The following is a 23,862-nucleotide window of genomic DNA, read 5'->3' as shown; positions in this document are numbered from 1 at the left end:
GAAAAATATAAAAATGATTTTATTAAAAATTGCAATATCTTGGAATTTTATCTAATAATATTGATTAGAAAATTTATGGTAAATTAGCATGTTTCTTATAAAAGTTCACTTACGTACTAAAGTGTACTTTTTATAAATATTGAAAATGCACCATCATCGTATCATATATATATATATATATATATATATATATATATATATATATATATATATATATATATATATATATATATATCTTCATATCTCATTATTTGTATCTTATCTCATTTATTTATATTATGTACCTTAATTTCATTTTTTTTCGTTTATACTATTATTCAAAGACCTAGATTTTACCATTCACATTCAACAACTAAAGTTGAAATTTGATCTAATACTTTATTAGTTTGAGATAATTATCTTGAAGGGTAGATGAATTTGATAATGATCATAAAAATGATAGATTTTGTGTAAATAGACTAAAAGGGAAGAAGAAGATGTGAAAAGACTATTTTCAAATGTCAACATCCAAAAATCCTTAAAATACTCTTCCTTCGTTTCTTTTTAAAAACCCCATGTGAAACCACCCTCTATTACCAAATTTAAAATGTTGAGATAGCCACTAAATTTTAACCATTTGATGGAAATTCACACACCAAGCTCCAACTATGTATTATATTCCTTTAGGTTATGTTTGATTCTCGAAAAATACTAAGAAAAAAAATATATATAAAGAAAAATTATTTTTTTATGTTTGGTTGTTTTATGAAAAATATCAAAGAAAATCAAATATAATTAAAACTAATTAAAAATTATGTATTTTTAAATTATTCAATATTTATATTGATGAGTTAAAATAAATAAAATGAGTTTGAAGTAACAAAAAAAATAATTTATCAACTTTTAATCTATTTTTTTATTTTCCTTCATTTTTTCTTTTTTTTTATTTTTCTTTGGGAGAATTATGTTTTGGGGGTAGATGGACCCCCAAATTAACAAAAGTTCCATATAACTCTTCAAATTGAGCCCAAGACCCAATGAAAGTATGGAAATTGAGTTGAAGGATATCATCCTTCAGTATTTCCAAAAATGCCCTTTGTTGATTTTGAGAAAAAAAAATTAATATTTTTGAAAAATACTTTTATTTAATTTAATATTTTAAAAAAATACTTTTATTTAATTTAATATTTTTTAAAATACTTTTATTTAATTTAATATTTTTTAAAAATAAATTTATTTAATTTAATATTTAAAAAATATTTAATTTAATTTTTTTAAATACTTTAATTTAATTTAATATTTTTGAATAAAAAAATACTTAATTTAATATTTTTGAAAACTACTTTTATTTAATTTAGTATTTTTGAAAAAAAAAATTATTGAAAAAAAATTATTTAACTTAATTTTATAAAATATTTTATATGTGTTCTTAAAGGGTATATTTGTCTATTACTATTTTATATCATTCAACTCAATTTGAAGAGTTATATGAACCTTTTGTTAATTTGGGGGTCCATCTACCCCCAAAAGATAATTCTCCCTTTTTCTTTTATATTTTCTTTCCTTTACATTTTCCTTCAAATTTTCTAGAAACCAAACATAGCCTTAGAATATAAAAAACATTTAAATTATGAGTTCATGTGCACAAGTATATTAACCATGTTTCCGATAATTTGGTAGAAGGAATTCATAAACCGATTGCTTCCAAATAAGAAACCGAGTTAGGAGGTAGGGATTCGAAACTCCAATGTATTTCGTGAAAGCGAGTGGTCCTTAAGTGAGGGAAAGAAGTAAGGAAATTGATTGCAAATATTATAATCCCTTTAAAATAGGTTATCCTATATACCCTTTATACAGTCAATTCTTTTGCCTTGTACAATTAGTTCATTAGCTTTATATAGTTAGTGCAAATACCTTCCACAGTTGTTCAAATTCCATATACATATTTTTAGTCATAATCCATACAATAAAATCTGCATGTACACCCCTTTTATGGTTGGTTCATTAGCCTTGTACGCTCAATTAAATTTTATCATGCAATGGTTCAAAATCCACTTTTGTATGCTTAGAAGTGTGCACAAGTGTCTTAACCATGATTCAGTCATAATCCATATAACAAAAATATGCACTAGTAAAACCATTTGGCTCAAGTTTTAGAACTTGGAACATCAAAGCAACAACAACCACAAATCACAAGCATGGATTTAGTTTCGAAAATCAAGACTTAAATCACAAGCAACACAATTATCAACATAAACATCAACACCATGGAAACCACCACCTATAGGAGAAGTGCATGAGTTTAGGTAGTGCCAACTACTTTGACTTAGCCCATCTAACCATGGTTGGATTTAAGGGTATGGAAACAAATAACTAGCTCAAAAGTCACAAACAAATAATATAATTAATAAGAAGAAAGACTTATTGGCTGAGGTGTGACAAATATTGTCTTTGAAATAGATCCACCCTCCTCAAAAACGAACTCAATGCACTAGAGTACCAGTAGTCTACCTCCAGAATTCAACAGCCAATAGGTGCACTTTGAAAGCGAGATGTGTACGGGTTTTGAAAAAATTCCTCCAAATAGATGTATGAAAAGAGTTTTTGAAAAATTGGTATTCATATTTAGAGAGTGGAAGGGGAATCTACTTATAAGTGAAATGGGATTCTACTAGCACAATCCCAAAAATAAAAATAATTCTCAATAGGATTTTTCCCAAAAATATAAGACTAAGAAAATAAAATAAAATAAAATAAAAATAATTCCCAATATAACTCTTCCCAAAAATAAAAATAAAAATTATTTGTACTCTTCCTATGACCATGTCTTCGCCCATAAAAAAAACTGTGGCAATTAAGAAATTTTTGGAGAGGTCCATCCAGTCCTCTGCCTATATAAAGGCAGCCCCTTCAAAGTTCTACTGCATCTCATTCTCTACAGCTATCTCTCTCTAGTTTTTTCGTCTCCCACTTTCTCTCTATGTGCCCCTTGCTGCTATCAAAGACGCGGTAATTACTTGAAAAACCTGTGTGCTGCAACTGGAAGCTCCTTTGTGCTGCTCTTCTATACTGCAGCTTGCTTCTACAGTTCTACTGCAATAATCACCCGCTGCATCTTCCATTTGCAGTAACCCGACTGCAGCATCCACCTTTGCAACACCCACATTGCTGTAACTATCCACCCGAGGCTACACCCACAAGTGCTGCTCCCAGTCTACTGCAGCCCCACTGATCCACCCGTGAGGAATATATTTTAAACTAAGCTACACAACATCTCACCTACCTAATGCACCTAGGAATATATTTATTTGACTGTTGAATCTTGAAGGTAAAACATTAATTACTTTTGCCCGAGGATGATATCTTTGAAGATGAGGACAATGTTTGTCATGCCTCGTTGAACTTATTCTGATAAGCAACCTTTTTCCTATCTATTTTGTTTCTTGTTTGATGATTTTGGGCTACATCTAATTTGCTTATTTTTTAAACTCAAGAAACAACACCACCAACAACTTCTTTCCCTTTTTCATCACTGAATGCCTTCACTGACAATCAAGCATTAGGACTAGAAAACCTTTAGGCAACGAAATCACAAGCCTTATTAACCCTCTCTCATTGTAGTGGCACCCTTGGAATTGCTCCTCTACCTGGTGCAATTCGAGAAGATCAAAGTCTGCATCCAAATGTGATTATCTGCAGCCTAGAACGAAAGACCAAAGTTCAAATTCAAAGACCAGCCAAAGATCGGAGAGCAATAAGTGGTTTAAGATGATCTGCAATGGTTCTAGTCAAGCTTGCAAGATGATGAAGGGTTGAAATTCAAAATGGTCGAAGAAGGAGATAGTGGAATCATTGAGGATAAAGAAGGGAAAGTATGGAGAACATGGGCTGATTGGATAAGAGATAACGTCATCCGACGTGGCACCCTGATAAAGGCATTTTGTCCCACATTTCATATAGATTTTGTATTTTGACAAAGAATGTTTGTTAATCGAAAGTTTTGGGCACAAAATAAACAGCAGCATTCATAGCCCAACAGGGAAATGAGGTCGCATTAAAGCCACTTACCGCTTTTTACATGTAAATCTTAAACCACCTTTCATTGATTATTCTTGTAAATACAATAGCAATTGATTTAGCTATTTAAGTTTAAGAAGTTAATCCAGGTTAACCATAAACAACCAAATTCAGAAACAGTACCTGGGAGATCTCAACACCTCAAATTTGTTTAGACCACCATAAGGAAAGAACCATACAAAATGGAGAATATCCATATTCCCAGATGCTGATCTAATATAATCCCAGTAATACCATTATTCAACATATTTGATTATAAAACAAGCCAATAGCTAAATCTAAATCCAAAGTCTGAAAATCCGGTAACCGCCCATACGCTCTAATAACAACAAAAAGAAACAGTGACCACAGTCCCAGTTGGCAAAAACCGCGAGTGCTCCCTCATCCTAGACAACAAAGACAGCCATCTCTACAACAGCCACTACTACATTCTCTCACCTTTGCCCAGAATCTGGAGACCCATCACCATATGAAACCAAGCCCTTCTTCCCAGATGGACTTTCAGAAGATGATCTTGACTCATCTTTGCTTGCTTTCTTGGGCGACTGGGAATCCAGTGAGGATCTAGATGCTGATGGGCTTCTGCTCCTAGATGGTGACCTCCGTTTCTCAGGGCGAGGGGAGACACGGTATCTAGATGGCTCAACTGGGGATCGACTGCGAACAGGACTACGACTATAACGTCGTTTACGGTAGCGGATTGGGCTACGTGAAGCACTTGGACTCCGCGTCCTACTTCTCCTGCCTCTGTATCTGCAAATGTGGCATGAAGAATAAATCACCATGATGCCATGAACAAGAAATACACTTTTACATCTGTACAATCAATCGTACACAAGTGGAAATTGGAAATTAACAGACCACATTTTAATTAAGTGCCAGAGTGTGTGTGTGCGGGCACACGTGTTTTGCATCAAATACCATATTTCACGAAACTTGGGTGAGTATCAACCAAAAAGCCAGAAGAACAAAGGGAATTGGAGGTGTTTAGGAAAATCACGTACCTAGGAGGGGTTCTTCCTCTTGGTGGGCTTCTATAACGCCTGGGTGATCGATCATACCTCCTGTATGGATATCTAGCAACAAAGAACAAATATGCACCATAAACTACTACAGTATAAAATCATTCACTCAAATGACTGAAAAAACTCACGTAAGTAGGTTGCTTCATTACCTGTCACGGTCAATTCTGTTATTATAACGATATGACCGTACTGGAGAACGATCTGGAGATGGAGTCCTGTATCGCCGTGCATAAGAGTATCGCTCACTAAAACCCCGTCCCCTTCTGATGCGCTTGGGGGACCCATCCGGGGAAGGACTTCTTGACACAGTCCTTGAACGATCAGAAGCAGGTGACCTTGCCCTACGCCCCGAGCTTGCAGGACTTCTAGAATAGCTGCGACGATTATTCCTGCTAGGCACCCTATTTGGGCTTCGACTCACACTTTTCCTTGAAGGAGCTCTGCCAGAGCTTCTACTAATGCTTCTCCGGGAGGATTTAATAGGGCTTCTGCTGACACCACTTTTTGAAATCCTCACAGGGCTTCTGCTAACTGATTTTCTTGATGAGGTTCTTGGTGGGCTCCTGCTTGGACTTCTTCGAGACAGTGACCTAACCGGGCTCCTGCTAATGCTCCTCCGAGTTCGGGTCCTCACTGGGCTCCTACTGAAGCTTCTTCCTCTACTGACCTTCACTGGACTTCTGCTGAGGCTTCTAGCTGGGCTCCCGCTGCTATCACTTCTAGCTGGAGCTGGGCTTCTGCTCACGGTTCTGCTTCTCAGTGGGGCCCTTCTACTAACACTTGGACTCCTGCTCACAGTTCTGCTTCTTGGTGGGCGGGGAGTGCTTCTGCTAACACTTTGACTCCTGCTGACACTTGGGCTCTTGCTCAGACTCCTCCTTGGACTAATACTCATACTCTTACTCATGGTCCTTTTGGGACTCATGCTTCGGCTCCTGCTCATCAACTTTTAATAAAATACCGGATCTGGAAGAATCGGTTAGCATAAAGAATAACTGAGGTGTGAGGAGGATGGAAAGTAGACCTAGATTTTCCTGGGTGATCATCTACAACATCAGGTTGTCTTTCTGCACTTCTATCAGATTTGACTTCTTCAATGCCATTGCTCCGCCTATCTCCGTTTTCCTTGGGTGATTCACCCTCTTCCTTTTCAAGCACATCAGCCACCTCCCCCTTTTTATGACGAGTGGAAACAGCTTCTCTGTCCTCAACTACAGGAGATCCATTTCCTGCTGGAGAAATTTGTACAAAAACAATCACATACAAGTAAAAAAAAAAAGGCCAATAAATTAAGAACACCTATCACAAAAAACTCAAAACAAAATCAAATAAATACAATCCTCACTGTATCAGGGTGTTGATCATATAGTCAACAATATTGTTGAAGAATTTATATATATATATATATATATATATGAAAAAAGAAAATTCAGTTCATGCCAAAATCAAGATATAAATCATAAAAACAAATGAAATGTCAATAATCTACCTCACGTAATTTTTCAAACATATAAATAATGTTAATCCTTTATACATTGACAAATATGTGCAAGATCTGGTGGGCAACAGAACTTTTATTGAACATTTGAAAAATACATGCAAGATCTGGTGGATGAGAGAACTTTTATTGAGCATTCATTATGCCTAAGGAGCTATAATTTGCAAGAAAGACAAGTGAAAGTAAATAACATTAAGAAGACACATAAACGGCTATTAAAAAAAGGAAGACAAACATATGGTGCATATAAAAAGAAAACTAGACTAAATCCATAGGAAAAATAAATAAATATATGAACAATCAAGAAATAAAGAAAAGGCAAGAAAGAGTTTCTGTTCATTATTAAAAAAAAAGTTCAAAGCAATACCTATTAGCTGAGGAGGTTTTTTAGGGTTGCAATCTGGCCCTCGAACATCAGTGCCATCATCAGCAGAGCTACTGCCACTTTTACCATTGCTATCCTCATCAGTAAGACTATCCGATGACCTTAAAAGAGATTTCAAAAGAAAGAATATCAGGCTATTGTTCTAATGCAGATGTCACACCCCAAAAGTTTGATGAGAGGAATCAGGAAATAAACAACGCTTTGGTATATTAAATATATATCGCCAATGCCTATCATACCTTTTTGATCTGCGCTTTGATTTCTTATCACGTCTCTTGCGCTTTTTGTCACGTCGTTTATCCCTTCTTTTTCCACGTCTATATTTGTCTCTCTTAGATCTCTTCCTTTTTTTCCGTCTGTCTTCACTTGAAGAACTTATGTATGAAGATGATTCTGAGTCAGAATCACTATCAGATTCAGATGATTCAGTGTCTGTATCAGAAAGAGACTCTGATTCTGATGTATCGTATCTTCTTCTTTTTTTCCTTCTTTCTTTTGAAGATCTCTTGTGCTTCTCCCTCCGCCGCACTTCATGACTATTAGCATCAGAAGAAGCATCTTTTCCAATTTTGGATTTGATTGATTTCCTTTTCTCTAGACAAGATAAAACTTAAATCAAGCAATCAAAAAAGAAGAAAATAATGCTACAGAATAGATACAAGCAAGTATAAATATAGAAAATAACTGCAAATTATAATGGTTTTTTTTTATAAGAATGCATATAAATTAAAATGCGCCAAAAGGATGCACCAAAGAATACATGACGTATACAAATAGCACCTGAAAGCACAAAGAACAAGAAAGAACACAACAAGCAACACCCTCTTAATCACTCTGCAAATTATAATGGCAATAACAACAACAACAACAGCAGCAACAATGAGATATAAAATGAAACCTCAAACTGCAAAAAGATTAACAATTTATTGATTAACCCATAAAAGAGTTTAAGGTCGGGTATGAACAGACAAAAAACACTGCAATAGATAATTACAATAGCAGCAGCAACAACAAAAATATATAAGGTGAAACCTCAAACTACAAAAAAGATTATGAATTCATTGAAGAAAACGCAAAAAATAAGTACAAGGCCAGGTATGCAGAGCCAAAGAAACTCTAAAGCAAGACTAATATAGGCATGCTCAAAAACTAAAAGACGAGGACCCCAGGAATTGACTTAGAAACATTTTAAAAACTTGCTCAATGACAGGAGTCAAAACTGATTGAATGTCTCTAAAATCACAATAAAACCCATCAAAACAACCAGAAGTGTTTTTAAGTGTGGTGACTTAAGTAGAGAATGGTGAGAATGAATCTCCACGATCTACTCAAGTAAACAATGAAACTAGCCCACATTATCCAATTATAGACAACAATCTATGTATTGTTCTACATCACTCAAGAAATTTAGGTCCACTAGACCCTACAAATATATAATTCATGAATAATGACCAAGTTCACCCATCACCAGACCAAGGTTTTATCTGCATGATTTGGCTGCAAAAATCCTTAAATTGCAATTTAAGATGGCTTAAAAATTAACAAAATCCAGACAAAATCTGGCATTCATACAATCACAATGAAGCTTTATTGGTTACATGAATCCTTCACCATTCATATTTATTTTGGGGCCTTAACTCTTGTTAAATCCTTGGTATCATGTTCAATCTGTTTGGTGAAATATTTTTTCCATATGCAATAAAATTATTTTATAAACAAGCACCAAGAAAACAGCCAACCAAGGTACATAAAATCTGTTTGATGTAATATTTTACTTCCATACTGTAAAAGTACATGGGTATTTATCCTATGTTCCACTCAAAGGATTATGTTTCAAGTTATTTCATTTCCTTTCACATGTGCGCACACAAATTAAATCAACAAGCAAAAGAGAAAGTGTTCTGTTGCTTCAAATAGGAGTGATCAACTGTCCATTGTCAGACAAGCCCTCAGAAAATAATCTAAGGTTCTTCTTTAAAATGTAAACTTTTTTCCAAGGAGTTAAACCTCGAACCCCCCTCATCCCACCCCCACCCAAGTCCTAGCCATCTAAGCAGTGTGTGTGTGCGTGCATGTGCATGTGTGTGTGTGTGTGTGTGTGTGAGAGAGAGAGAGAGAGAGAGAGAAAGCAAGAGAGAGAGAGTATCTGCATAATAAAGTGACAAGGGGTGTAGGCCAATTAGCATCCATAGGGTTTCCCCAAGTGACATCAGTGTAAGGTTGGGAAAAAGGGATTTTAGAGGGGGCAAAGGGGTATCACTAAATGTTCATCCGCTTATATATATATATATAAAATGAGCAATTATATTAAAAGCACTTGAAAAGGTGCACCAAGTACAAATCTTCATCATCTATGATGTTCTCTTATATACCATAAGAATAATAATAACAACGATAAAGACTATCAAACACAAACTACAATAGGACATTGAACAGTTCATTAGCCCGTGATGAAAGCAAAAAAAACCACAAGGCAGGATTCAAAATAAGCATTCAAAAATTAGAAAAAGGAAACCACATCTAAGGAACCAGACAAGGCCTCCAATTGCAAAATCTTGTACATTATTCCATGTCAATACAGTAAACACCACTCTCCAGTAAGCAGATCTGTGTATCTTACCCTCGGGAATTTCACCACAGTAAATGATTTTCACTGTTGCAGTCGGTATCCCTTCCTCATCACCAACACTTTCTATCCTCTTCAAAACTTCATGTCCTTGTACAAGCTTTCCAAATACTACATACTTCCTGTTTAAATGATTTCAAAAATGAACAGTTTCATGCAGATGAGAATTTCTTCATGTACCAAACAAATAAAACCAAATTGAGAACAATCTGACAAACATCCATTGAAGAAAACCAAATGCTGTAACAATCTAGTAAATAAACAAACCTATCAAGATGATGATTAGCACTGAAGGTGACAATAAATTGAGAACCAACAGTGTCCCGATCGGCAACTGACATAGACAGAAGGCCAGGTCCATCATGCTTTAGCCTGGGTGACTCATCTGAAACAATGCCATGACTTGCACTTAGTATTTTATGAAAATCATCATAATTTGGTAACAAGCCATCCCTAAATATGGCCCATCCTTAGCATTTACCTATTTCTTTTCAGTTAAACAAAAAAACCTAAGCATATGTTAAGATACAAAACTTTACATCAATGGTAACATAATCATTTGGAATTATAACATTTTAAACATAAGATCAGCGAATGAGCTATTATTTTTCAACTTCTATTTCAGTTTTCAGCATTGCAGTTAGGATCCAGGAACCAGACAACTTCCTAGTCACACCACCATCAGCAAATTTCTTTAACCTCAGAAACATATCAAGGACTGCAAAATCCCTTTTTGTTCTCCTCTTTCATAGATAAGGATTGTCTAATCTTCCCGAGTTACCACCTCTGTATAAGTAAATACTACGGCATAACACAATCTAGGGCATAATAGAGCTATTAAGCGATAACTACCCCAGAGATTACAAAAAAAGAAAAAAAGACAAAAGATTCAATATTACTTTCAAACTTAAAACATGCTTACTTTTAGCACATGTCAAATCCTTGGTATGGTCCCAATCTAAAAATCAAATAAACAAGCAAGGACTTCGATATAACAGTTATCTATAAACCCTACAAATCACATTAAGAGAAATAGCATTGTCAAATTTAATTGGGACAAAAGCCTCATGCAAAAATGCAATCCTACTTTCATGCAAAATGCAGAATGAAATATAATTGCAATTGTCTGATAAAATAAAGATATAACAAAAGTTGTGAATATAATGAAAAATATTATAATCAAAGCTCACCAACTTTCCAAACCACACAACTGGAAGAAGCCTAAAGCCACAACACGCGCAAACCCCTCCCATCCAACAGATAGAAAGAAGCACACCAAAAAGACTAAAAACGTATAAGCGAAAAAGTGCACTAAAAAGGGAAACAGATGAATGCCATAAAAACTATACTCACTGCCTACTTGTAGCAGGAAGGCTTAATTATAGAACTAGCAGAAAAATAAATCAAGTCAAAGAAAAAAGATGCATTGCCAAAGAAACTCTACACACTACCTACAAGTAGCATCAAGATTAATTGGAGCCAGAAGAAAAATAAACATGACAGATGATGGATACCTGGAAATTTTCCACCATATATGCTTTCACCACCACTTCCTGCCAAACAAAAAAAGCAATCCTTTTTCATTAAAATACATTATTTAAGAAATAAATTTCCAAGCACATGAAAAGCCAACAAGGAACTTCCATGGCACTTATATGTCCAAATGATAACTTTCCAAGTGAAGGGTAAAAATAATCATTACCCGAATAATATTCACTGCTTGATTGTTAACCAAATATTTAAAACTTAAAGGAGTAAGGAAGACCTTAGATTTGGTCAAGCAGGATTCACTTCAGAATAATGGAGACCTATGTTTTAAAAGGCTAAATGCAGTTTTGAAGCATATTACCCCAAATGAGGAGAGATGTAAGCCTCAACCTAAAAAAACACCAATAAAATCACATGAAAATTAAATAATAAGAAAACTATAAATTCATAATAAGAAAATTAGCTCTTTGTCATCAATAGTTCTAATTTAGTTCCCATTTCCCTCTTCTAAAATCTAACTTTTTCTTATTGTTTCATCAAATAGTCTTCAATACTCTAATTACTATCACTAATAGGATCCTCCAAGTAGATACTCATATCTAATTGCCCTATCATCCTTCCCACCAATGTTAATATTTGCCTATTCTTCTTTTTTTTTTTTTTTTAATTTTTGATAGGCAAATAAGAATATACGTAGATATATAAAAATCTGCCCATTCTTCTTCTTCCTCCATAAATTCCAATGGTCATTCTTCTTTATTTATCACTAACAAAATAAATATTAACCAATAAATCCTCTATTTCTTCTTCTCAATCTCTTTTTCCCCCTCCTTTGAAATGGTCAAATAGAAGCCAACTAAACCCTTATTTTGTAAAATGTTCAACCTACTCTCAACTCATGATGAAACTTATAAAAAGCACAAAGCCCATTAAAACCAATTGAATATTATTGCTTAAACTTCTCACAAATATTTACCAAAAGCCCACAAAGACACCAAACTCATTAAACCTATTGGATATTTGAGGCTTCAACCTCAACGTTGTAAGCCTCAATAGGATGAGGCTTATCCTTTACTGAGGTGACAGCCTCAAGGCTAATTCACTAAGCTTAGGCAAGCCTCAAAAGCACAAGTCCTCTAGGACAAAACAATTCAAACTACTACTACACTCAAAAGATGTTCATTTGGTTTTTTCTTTCTTTTCTTTTTTTTTTTTTTTTTGGGTGGGGGAAGGGGGGGAGGTATTTTGAGGAGCACATAGTGAAGAACAGCCTAGCTAGTTCATTATCCACAGTTATGGCTGTTTCCCTATATTTAGTGGCAAAAATAGACTAATCATAGCCGTGGCACCAATAGTGAAGTACATTCTGAAAAACAGTTATATTGGGGTTAAATTTCCCAGGAGAAAAAAAAAGTAGCTTTACCAACCCTAGTCCAACTAATTTTTATGGAACCTTATTAAAAAAACAAATTTATCAACTACTAGCCATTTTTTTTATAGATAAAGGAATAAATTAAGAAAAGGCACCAGAGGGAGTGCAGGGCACACAAAGAGCCTGCTTTGAATTCTCCCAAAAAAAAACATAAACAGAACAACGTTCCTTAAGCACAAGAACAACCCAAACTACACATGAAAATCTAGAAAAGGATGCCTCCTGCCATAAAGGGCAGCCACTGGTGTAGACTACAGCCAGAGTAGGTGAGCTCTTTTAAGTTTGGGGAATGGAACTTCTAAATCCCTTGAAATCCTGAAATTCCTCTCTTTACAAATGCACAATCACAAACAAAAGAGACAGACTGCCGAAGGCATGTGTTCAGTGGCAGGAAAATCACAACTAACATGAGCCTGAAATAAGCAACTTTAACAGGAGGGGAAATGGGTGTCATAGATCTATACAAGAAATCACTGTTATTGAGGTTGCTCTTTCTCCAAAAATGGTACATAGATTAGAATTTGGCATGGATCAATTCAACTATAGTTGATTATTGAAGTGGTATTGGATAATGTTAATTGGATATTTAGTTTGTTCACTCCAAATTCTAGTAAAGAGAGTTAAATTATTTATCATATCTGGTCAAGGTGGTTCAGCAAACAACTGCTTTCCCATTCCAGAAATAAGAACAGGTGCAATGGTTATAACAGACACTGGAAAACAAAAAAGAGCTTTTATATCAGCTTCACCATTTCTGTCAGTCACCAGCCTTGAAAATATTGAGAGACTACATGTGTTCCAATTCAAAGTGGTTTCCTTGCATTGTCCATCATCACCATACTTAAGCAATTGGCAATGCCCAAAAAATCCATGAAGCCATTTCATACCATCTCACAACCTGATTTCTTCTCCAAACAGATTACAGTAATGAGACTGATAACCAAAAAATGCCAGTGCCCTACCAATTTCGAATTCAGATCACATTACCAGACATTAACAAGTTTCCCTTCCAATACGTTAATTTTGCTACACAAACACAAAGAAAGATGCTATTCTCGAGTTCAGATGAGACAAGTGAAGAAAGCATACCATCTCGTCTAAGGAAATCGCCACCCTGCAGAATAAAAATCAACCATTAATCCATAGGTAAGCAACAAATTGAAAAGGCGTATGAAACTGGGTTGGAGGCATGGTGAATTTTAGTAAAAATTTTGAGGATGGACAACTCAGTAAGTACAACCTTAAAACTACATCACAAGAAAAGCAGTCGTGACCATCAGCCCTGTATCCTACAGCATAAAAAAGGGTAACTGACTAAAAGACAAAGACCACTTCTAAGCCATGCTCAACCAGAAAATGAAGGACACATGCAAATGAACCAGAATCAATCTATGAACCAGAATCAATCTATGAACCAAAATCTTGGCATAAAAATGAGTCTGAAAAACATACCTGAACCATTGATCCTTTGATAATGCGATGGAAGAAGGACCCTTTATAGTGCAGTGGCTTTCCAGTTTTGGGACCGATTCCTTTTTCACCTGAAAAATACAAGTCAAAGAAATCAAACAACTATTCTTTTTAATGAATATCACACTTGAAAATTAGGCCCTACAAAAGAAAGGAGAAAGAAATCCCAAATGAACTTATAAATTTAGACGGAGTAATCCATACAAGGAGATCTGCAAGAAAAGGAAAACAGAGAATGCATCTAGAATCATGAACAAATCACAAATTAAATACCACAACATTATAATATGTATCATAATCATAATAGCAAAAATAACTGCTACAAATAGAGAAAGAAAGGTGCAGTTCTTAGAAATACTTGTTCACATATATGTTACCTGTACAGAGTGCACGAAAATTTTCTGCAGTCTTGGGAGCAACATCAGAGAACAGCTGCAAACCCCCACCCCAAAAGAAAAACAGGAAATCAATTAAATGTTCATGGTTCACTTTGGGGGAAGATAGCAAATGATTAAAAAATAATAGACAGACTATAAATGCAAATAACAAACATATACAATCAACTAGACAGAAGAAACTCAATTGATGTTCCACTTATCAGATTGGAAAAAAAACAATACCTCAAAAACCATTCTTTCAATTGGATCTCCATCAATAGACACATCTAGATAGACCAATGGATTCTTCTTCTTGGTCATTTTCTTAGTTTTCCAATATCACAGAGTCAAGACACCACTACTAATGACCTGACCACACAATAAACAGGAGTCAATAAGCACCACCAATTTAATTTGGTAGCAGATAAAAATGCAACATTGCTCAACTATAACAACAAAAAATGTCAACCAACTTTCAGCAAGGTTTCCAAAAGTGTCAGGCAATTGAACCCCATGTCATACAAAAAAATTCTGTTATAGGCATATAGAATAACTACATCGCACAGAAAGTTCAAGATGTGTGGAACAAAAATACCCATGTCATAGATACTGTGACATGGTTCAGAATGTCTTAAGATAGTGAAGACATATGCCTGAATTTGAATAATTTACGAACAACATTCCTCCATCACATGAACATTGTAAACTGAGTCAAGCAAACCTGTAAGATGTGCAATGTCTTAGTACTCCATTTTGTTACGAAGTCTTGGACTCTTTCCCTCCATTTTTTATCAATGCCTTACACTATATTTGATTGCATAGAATTGGATTTGATATGGAGTCTACTATGCAGGAAAAATGCTTATATTTTTAAAACAAAAGAATAATTTTGTTGAAAAGAACCACAAATGTAAAAAAGGAAGGCTAGAGTTCAACAAAAACATAAAAGAAGCAAAATTAAAATTAAAGAAAAACAAATTTGATGGGTTTGGACCCAACCTAAACCCACCACAGATCACCTTCCTGTACACTGCCCTCTTTTTTTTTTTCTGATAGGTAAAATCTTTTATCCCCGTTGGGACTTAAACCTGGAACCTTCTACAAACTCTCCCCTACCTTTACCACTTGAGCCAGGTCTCAAGGCAGTATACCGCCCTATAATCCCTCAAAATACACAAGAGCAGCATTCCGCATAAATTCTTTAGACACCAAGACCTAATTAAGCCAAGCAAGTATTTTATCCCAACATCACCTAGCCATCAATCAGCTTCTCCTAAAATATTCTAGCATTCTTTCAAACCATATGACCAAAACAATACAAAGGCAGACACTAAGTCAAAATTCTCACCATCCTTTTTTTTTTCAAAACCAACATGAATGAAGAGGGCATCAACAATCAAAAAGAAAAAAAAAAGACAAGGATTAAGATCAGCAAACGAATTCGAACTAGAGAAAATGAAAGAAAAAACAAATAGATCTAAATAGACACGAGTAAGAGAAAGTAATAAACTACAAAATTGAATAAAACCACAAACCCTAAACCCTAGCCCAACTTCACAAGCCCTGGTAAATGAAAACCGATAATTACAGCATCAAAACCAACTACACATACGGAGCAATATCAGATTAATCAGCTGCAGAATATGAACTATACATGCACAAATTCGAATATATATATATAATATAATATGATAAAAAGAAAAATTACAGAAAAAAATTTGCGAAGTGTTGAGCGAGAAAGTGGAGTTGGATCAAAGCAGTGGTACATTGAAAACATGGGACAAGAAATTGAGAAAAAAAAAAAAAAAAAAAAAAACCAAGAGAGAAAGACAGTTGTAGAGAGAGAAAAACCCTAGGGTTATACCTCAGAGACGCTGTGAAGCTGTCCTCCACAGAAAATGTGACGATGAGAGAGAAAAGGGTTTGGAAGAAAAACCTAGACTTTAAAGCGAGCCTGGTTGCTTCCACTGGTGAACGAAGTTACTAAACCACCCCTAAATTTTACTAAATTGACTTTGATTGCCCTCTGCGTTTCTTGATGGAGTGGTGCCACCTGATGATGCCACGTCTACGTCCCCTAGCAGTCAAAAATAGATGATGTGGTGTTATTAGTTATTACGTTTGATACCCTAATCTATATTTGGAAGAAAAATAAAAGGGCAAAGTGTTTTTTTCCACCCCATACCTAAAAACAAATCACAAAATAGAACCGAATTTATAAAATATAGTTTTTAAATTATTATCCAAAAATAATTAATATTTCATATTATTTGTGACCATTTAAATACTATATTTTAATTATATAAGTATTACTTTTAATTATTTTAGATATTATCGTTGATTAATAAATATATAAAACTTAAATTATTTTTAAAAGATTCAATTTAGTAATTATTTTTATATGAGATATAAAAATACATATTTTTTTAAATAAAATATCTAAAATAAATTAATTAATTAAATAATCCATGTTCTGATTTATGCTTGGATCAACTGCTACATGGAAAAATGATAGAAAAAAAAACATCAAGATTATTTTTATAATCTAATATGGTATTGATTCTTGAATTATCTTTGATTTTTTTTTATTTTTAGCTTTAATTGAAATTGAAATAAATAATAATAATATTAATTATACAATATGAAATAGTTTTTTATAAAAAATAAAAAAATTTCTTCTTATAAGAAGTCAAAAGCTATTTTTTTCGCTGGATGAGAGCTTTTATACTTATTTGGTTAATTTTATTCAAATATTTTATATGTTAAAAAAAAAAAAAGTAACAAAAAAAAAACGCTTTTAAAAAACCTTAAGTATTTGAAAAAATTAAAAAAATACTCTTGAAAATTTTTGAAAAATCGTTTATAATGTTTCTTAAAAAAAATTATAGTGATTCTTTAAATAGCACTTCAAATAATAATATTGTTAAACCCAACCTAAGTTCTTTTATATATTTAATAAAACTTCTAGAATATTAATAACCTCCTTTAAAAATTGTGACAATGATTTTAATTTTTCATTGAAGTTAAAGACAAGGAAGAAAAGAGCATGTCCTAAGACTATTCTTGGGTTAGTCCTAAGACTCCTAACTCCACACTATCCATTAGGTAGGCGCCTTTTTGCAAGGACCCTTGCTTCATTTTTGGTCACCAGCCACCAAGACTCTGGCCTTGATGGCCCTTAGTTGGGACATTATCCCATGCTTGGTACTTGGTAGCCAACCTTCCCCAACCCTGAAAAGATTGCTACCTTCCTTCAGATTGCCCCAAAGCTTAACTTCCATTTGGCGGGCAGGGAATACCAAAACTTCCACCCTTTTTGGTACTTACACCAATTCAGACCTTCCCTATTCAAGATTCTTATTAGTTGACAAAATAAAAGGCAAATGAGATTGGAACTTCATTCAAGAACAAGGCTACAAAGAAAGAACATATAAATAGGATTCATGCAAGTTCTTAGCACAAACAGAAAGAAGTAAACAGAGTTCAATCAATTGATTTGGCAACATCACAGATACAGAAGTTACTTTAAGGGCTCTTATTGAATCGATCAAGTCTGCCAATTTCCGAAAACCTGGAACACATTCTCATGTCTCATGTCATCTCAACTTGGCCAGCTCCCCTGGGCTTGGGCATAGGCAATTCAACATCACCGTAGACTGAACTCCCATACCTTGAGTTCTCAAGCTTGTCACCTTGACCCCAGATAGCATAGGCCTCCTCCCCATGAGCTGCTTCATCCCCAATCTCCATATCTTCATCAGACATTCTCAGGGGCACGATGAGTTGCACCACAAGACATATTAGGCTTGTGGCTATGACGTTAAACACAAGCACAAACACAATCCCCAGAAGCTGAATTCCAATTTGCCTGAATCCCTTACTGACTTCTCCCATGTGAAGACCATAAAATAGGCCAACATAAGTGGAATCTACATCAACTCCGTAGCCATAGAACAAACGGTTAAGCTTTGGGGAAGCAAATAGACCGGTCAGGATTCCTCCGAGGCTTCCAGCAATGGCGTGAGTATGCAGAACAGCCATTGTGTCGTCCACTTTCTGAAGGAGCTCAGATTTTTTGTGGACAACCATCATGGTGAACCAGGGAATGGAGCCTGAGAAAATCCCCATGATTATGGCTGCCCATCCTTGTACAACCCCTAAATCAAAGATAAATAACTTCTTGTAAGTATGCTTTAATTTTCACATTTTAAGCACAACATATGGAGCTAAATTTCCTATAAAATGTAAAATTGTAATGACTAACTCTCTCTCCCATGTAGATATTCTCTGCCTTTGAGTCCAATAAGCTCACGTGACTTTATAATGTGCCAACAAGACTAGGAGGAGCGCATACACATATAACATAAGAAAATTTTTCCCTAGTCTAATGTTTTATGTTGCTATATATGTGTAAGTTCTTTTTGATCTTGTTAATACATTTTAAGGTCATACGGACAATATCTACACAATTGGGAGCGGGTTATTATAAATAGTATCAGAACCGATCTTCAATCCATATAAGAGTTTGTTTAGCTTGAGTTGGATGTTCGTCTTTTTTATCCCACAATCCTATGAAATATAACAAAGATATTGTGACTGCATAGGATTGATTGTGATATCTCACATCGAATAGAGATAAAAAATTTCTAACACTATGTATATATGGACTCCTCTTAACATGTAGACATATTGGACCCAAAACAGACAATATCTACACATTGAGAGTAAGTTTTTACAAAAATGTCTTCATTTTCATGTCATCCAAACATGGTCACGGGTCTAGGTAAATGAAGTTTATCATGGAACATATTTGCAACAAAAGATTAAGGCCTAGGTCAGTGGAATACCAGCTGCAGGTGTGATGCAAACCAAGCCAGTGATCATGCCTTGCACTGCACCAATTATAGAAGCTTTTCCAAAGACCGCAATGTCGAGGATTAGCCATGTGAGCAGGCTAGTGGCAGTGCACACATGCGTGTTCAAAACGGCCAACGAAGCATCGACACTCACTACATAAGGATCCCCACCATTGAACCCTGTCCAACCCATCCACAGCAATCCTGCCCCAGCCATCATAAGAAGGATGTTGTTAGGAGGGAACCTTTCTCTGTCCTTGGTTAGCCGAGGACCAACCTGCAAGTATAGGACATCACACAAATCATTTCAGATAGAGTAAAAAGAAAAACAGAAGGATATATGGTTGGTTAATTAGGGTTCCTCCATACCCAATATGCTGCAGTGAAGCCAGCAACCCCAGAAGACAAATGGATCACATATCCACCAGAGTAGTCTATAATCCCAGCCTTAGCGAGAAAACCTGATGGACACCATATACTAAATGCTACAAAGGTGTACGAAAACGTCAGCCACAAGGGCACAAACAACATCCACGCGTAAAAATTCATCCGCCCCAACAAGGCTCCCGCAATCAAAACCACAGTGATCGCTGCAAAAACGAATTGAAAAAACACCATCGTCGCCTGTGGGAACTTCCCAATAAAGGCCGGGTCCAGGAGATAAACTTGGTCCAAGGCAACATTAGCCCTCCCCCAAAATGGAACAAGCTTCGTCCCAAACGACATTCTATATCCCCACCCCACCCAGCAGATAAGGACACAGGCGAAGGCGTAGAACGCCATGAAAGCTGAATTCACAGCCCATTTCTTCTTCACTGCACCTCCATAAAGGATGATCAGCCCCGGAACAGTCTGGAGACCGACGAGAGTGGCGGCAGTGAGTTGCCAGGCATTGTCGCCTTTGTTCATCCATTCAGGGCTCGCCTCGTCGGGCAGTAAGTTGGGAGGAAAAGAAGTATCAGCCATGCTCGTATCGAGAGCAGTGCAAAATCCCACGAAGTAAGAGGAAGAAGACCGCTGTGTATTGCAGGTCTAATAGCAGATTTATATCAAGCTGCTGGGCTTATGAATATATAGTACGCCCATGGATTGATACTCACGATAAGCTGTCACTAGGATAGTATCAAATATGTCATAGTATGGATTGAATTTGCTGTATGAACATTCTTTATATTTCTCTTCTGTCACTTCTAATCCATTTTTTTGGTATTTTGGCGGGCATCTCAACCACCCCGACGGTAATCCCGAGGATCCTTCATGGCATAGCCAGTTTGGCAGCTGCAATACCGACTCTTGCATCCTTCTGTTTACAAAGCTGTCTTCTAATCATCCGGTGCCACATTCTATAGAACCCCAGAAAGTTGATGAGCATTTTAGTGATTGTAGGAGGCTGGTAGCCATCATGGCCGCAAACCAGAGGATCTTTGATTATTGGTGGTAGTCTGGCAACTGTTTGTTTTTTATGGCCAGTGAATTTGCAGTTGATGTTTTGTCTGCTAATTAGCCAAGAATCTTTAGTACACAGAAAAGCAAAATTAAATTCAATGGCTCAATGCTGTGATCACGAACCAACAAATACAAAGACTAGATAACAAACCTGGGCAAAAATGAAAAGCACCCAAGTAATGGGATAAAGTGGTCTGTCTAAAGTTGGTACAAAAAGGAGATTGTTAGGACAAGATAGTGATTGGACCCATAAACCAAAGCCATTTTTGCCAACTATTTTTTAAAACCTTTGTGATTCAAAACAAAATAAAAGGAATTTCAAACGAAAAATGAGTTTTTAATTTTAAAAACAAAAAACAAAGTGTTTCCGAGTAATATATTATATTTGGGAATTGTTTTTTATAACAATTTTTAAAAAAAAAAAAAAAACCACAGAAAACATATTTGGCTAATAAATACTATTTTTTATTTTTTATTCCTAAAAATAAAAAATAGAAAATTTTTAAAGAAGATCTTTTAGTTATCTTTTTATTATTTTCATTTGTTTTGTAAATACTATTTTAAGAAATAATTATATAAACATGTCGAATAATTAAAAGTAAAACATTATTTTTAAAAATTATTTTTAAAATATATTTAAAAATATTAAAAACATTTTAGGTTTTTAAACAAAGTTTTGTTCTATAAAATTTAAAGAACAATTTTCAAAAATAATTATTAAACTAGTCCATATTTTTTAATTGTTTTTACTTATTTTCTTATAATTATTTTAAAAATAATTATATAAATATAAAAAAATACAAATAAAAAATATTTTATAAACATATTTAAAATAGATTAAAAATATTTTAAGTTTCTAAATAGACTTTTCTTTAAAAAAAAATTAAAAAATAAAGTTTTTAAAAATTATTAATAATATAAATTTTTATATTTTTACGTTTCAAATGAATTGTCTTATACACCTCTTATATATTTAGTTCATTAGCCTTAACTATTATTTAATCATAATTCATTCAGTAAAAATCTACATTGACATAATTATTTAGTTTACATTTTTAGACTTTGAACACCAAAGCAACAACCACAAAACTTAAATTTCATTCTCAATCTTCTTCTTGTTTTCTAAATTATCAAACTGAGTAAAGAACAATAATTTGGCTCAAGTTTTAAGATTTCGAACATCAAAGCAAACAACAACCACAAAACTCAAATTTCGTTCTCATTTATTTTTTTCAACAACCAAACAAAGCAAAGAAGAGATTGAAAAGTTGGTACAAGTGTTTCTAAAAAATGGTTGAAAAGAAAACTTCTAAGTTGACAAATAAGACGAAATGAAAACACTCTTAAGTTGATAAATAAGGCGAGATCTAACAGTAATAGATATCATATGGTGGATGATTATACAGTTAGGAGAAAAATCTAAGGTCATGGATTATGATATGAAAAATCTATTGTTTTGTTTTTCAAAAGCCAAACGAAACAAATAAGAAAAAGTTTTTCCTCTACTCACATGGATGTCTCAGTTGGATAATTGACAATATAGTCTAAATTTAAAGACCAAACAAAGATCGGAGACAACTAGGTGTATTGAAACATTTGAACAATTCTATAAGAGCCATGTAGCTATTAATAAAAATATTTTTATCTCTCATATTTCATATTTTTTTAGAGGCATTACATCCTACTACCCCTTTAATACAATTGTTCCCGATTTTAAATATATTATTATTATTATTATTATTATTATTATTATTATTATAATATAAATTTTTATTTTTATGTTTAGATAGTCTTCTAGTTGAGATTTGGTGTGGTGAATTCTCCATTTGAACCCAACTCGATTTGAGTTGAGTTGGGCCAACCCACAAACATTACATTATTATTTTATTTTATTTTTATGGTTACCTATAAAACAAAATTTTGAAATGTTTAACATTAGTGTTCCTTATTGTAAATAAATTATACTATTTTACAGACTTACAGTAAACAATTTTCATATAAAAGGAATTCCAAAAGTCATTACCACAAGAATTTTCACATTCTAATTCTTTTAATTTAAATTTATTATTTTTTTACACTTCTCAAATTAAAATTTTGTTATATTTTATCTGATTATTCAACAATTTTTTTTTTCAAATATATTATTTCCATCTTTATATTGTATCATCACTAGATATGTTTACGTGTAAACTAAATATATGATATTTAATAAAATTTACTATATTTAATGTTATAAAAATTATAATTGATTCGTGATCTATGGAATGTATGATACATTTTAAAAACTAATGATAAAAATATTAGTTTTCATGGAAATATTAAGAAAAGATTTAGATAAAAAATATCCGTTAGATTAGAATTGACTAAAACTAATAAAAATGTTGCAACAAATTTTAAAAATAATAAAAGAAACAATAGCACACATATTAAAGTTTTTTTTTTTGGTTAATTTCATTCACCTCGAGGTTTGAAACTAATATTAAAATTAATCCAATAATTTAAATTATTTAAAAATATCCAAATTATATTAATTAAATAATTTAAATTGAGTTGCAATTATCATTTATAATGTTAGTAATTTAATAAAATATCTTAAGCAATTGTTGAGTCTTGATTTACAATTTCAATCAAAATCCCAAAATTATAAAAGTTGAGAGATAAAAAGCTGGGAAAACCGAAATCATCCCTTCTTTACAAAACTAACATTTTACTTGTTTTTCAACCTAAAAAATACCAATTTTTGATAAAAATGTCTTCATCTTTTTTTCTTTTTTGTAAAAATAATCATTTTTTTAAAACACACGTGTAAATAATGAAAAGATTTAAAATATTTATATTAAAAATGAGTTACTTTTCAAGTTAAAAAATGAGAGAGATTAATTTTACAAATTTGGGATCTCTTCGTCCCTTTTAATTAATTAATCCTAAAAAATAAAAGGTAGCAATGCATCGAAGATCGAAATTCTTTCTCTTGTTCGGTTTGCTTCCCATTGAAACTACTAAACTATTGCACTTGGTGGTCCGCCTAAGATGATCTACCTTAGACTTCTCTCTTTTAGCTTCCTATCTTTGACATTAAGGCAGCTTAGAATTACGTACTTCAGCCTCTCTCCTGTTTTGTCTTAATGTTTTAAGGATCACTATAAGATTAAAAAAGATTTTAATTGAATTGAGAATGAGGTATTTATAGGAAATTTTTGTTC

The 23,862-nt window shown here is 33.7% G+C and overlaps 2 protein-coding genes across 5 annotated transcripts; both read right to left on the bottom strand.

The window, feature by feature from the left end:
- Positions 1 to 4,182: 4,182 nt before the first annotated feature.
- Positions 4,183 to 16,342, bottom strand: LOC100264514 (peptidyl-prolyl cis-trans isomerase CYP95). 4 transcript variants are annotated; one of them, XM_002284964.5, is made up of 14 exons: positions 16,222 to 16,342; positions 14,601 to 14,726; positions 14,358 to 14,412; positions 13,963 to 14,051; positions 13,600 to 13,624; positions 11,105 to 11,143; positions 9,858 to 9,975; positions 9,585 to 9,712; positions 7,204 to 7,558; positions 6,947 to 7,065; positions 6,106 to 6,313; positions 5,231 to 6,016; positions 5,061 to 5,132; positions 4,183 to 4,809 (listed from the first exon to the last, which is right to left on the bottom strand). In XM_002284964.5, the coding sequence occupies exons 2-14, from the start codon at positions 14,676 to 14,678 to the stop codon at positions 4,491 to 4,493; spliced, it is 2,391 nt and encodes a 796-aa protein (XP_002285000.2). In that variant the 5' UTR covers positions 14,679 to 14,726; positions 16,222 to 16,342; the 3' UTR covers positions 4,183 to 4,490. The 4 variants fall into 4 exon arrangements, with proteins under 4 accessions (XP_002285000.2, XP_010648638.1, XP_010648637.1 ...); XM_010650336.3 differs by having other exon boundaries at positions 6,106 to 6,310; positions 16,222 to 16,336; XM_010650335.3 differs by having other exon boundaries at positions 16,066 to 16,230.
- Positions 16,343 to 17,752: 1,410 nt separating this feature from the next.
- On the bottom strand, positions 17,753 to 20,566 carry LOC100249173 (ammonium transporter 2 member 5). The gene is made up of 3 exons (XM_002282439.4): positions 19,583 to 20,566; positions 19,205 to 19,490; positions 17,753 to 18,514 (listed from the first exon to the last, which is right to left on the bottom strand). Exons 1-3 carry the CDS (start codon positions 20,177 to 20,179, stop codon positions 17,949 to 17,951), a joined length of 1,449 nt encoding a protein of 482 aa, XP_002282475.1. The 5' UTR covers positions 20,180 to 20,566; the 3' UTR covers positions 17,753 to 17,948.
- Positions 20,567 to 23,862: the final 3,296 nt, after the last annotated feature.

This window comes from Vitis vinifera, chromosome 4, assembly GCF_030704535.1.
Source record: "Vitis vinifera cultivar Pinot Noir 40024 chromosome 4, ASM3070453v1".
Lineage (NCBI taxonomy): Eukaryota > Viridiplantae > Streptophyta > Magnoliopsida > Vitales > Vitaceae > Vitis > Vitis vinifera.
Note: the sequence above shows the minus strand (reverse complement) of the source record. Positions and strands in the feature narration are given on the sequence as shown.

What these genes read in the sequence shown, in the direction of transcription:
- LOC100264514 (XM_002284964.5), bottom strand. Translation starts at nt 14,678, where the DNA reads ATGACCAAGAAGAAGAATCCATTGGTCTATCTAGATGTGTCTATTGAT. An exon ending in AAAACCTCCTCAGCTAATAG is followed by an intron (nt 6,314 to 6,946) that starts GTATTGCTTTGA and finishes AAATTTCTCCAG; the next exon opens with CAGGAAATGGATCTCCTGTA. An exon ending in GATCACCCAGGAAAATCTAG is followed by an intron (nt 6,017 to 6,105) that starts GTCTACTTTCCA and finishes GTTGATGAGCAG; the next exon opens with GAGCCGAAGCATGAGTCCCA.
- LOC100249173 (XM_002282439.4), bottom strand. Translation starts at nt 20,179, where the DNA reads ATGGCTGATACTTCTTTTCCTCCCAACTTACTGCCCGACGAGGCGAGC. An exon ending in GCTTCACTGCAGCATATTGG is followed by an intron (nt 19,491 to 19,582) that starts GTATGGAGGAAC and finishes CTATACTTGCAG; the next exon opens with GTTGGTCCTCGGCTAACCAA. An exon ending in TTGCATCACACCTGCAGCTG is followed by an intron (nt 18,515 to 19,204) that starts GTATTCCACTGA and finishes TCTTTGATTTAG; the next exon opens with GGGTTGTACAAGGATGGGCA.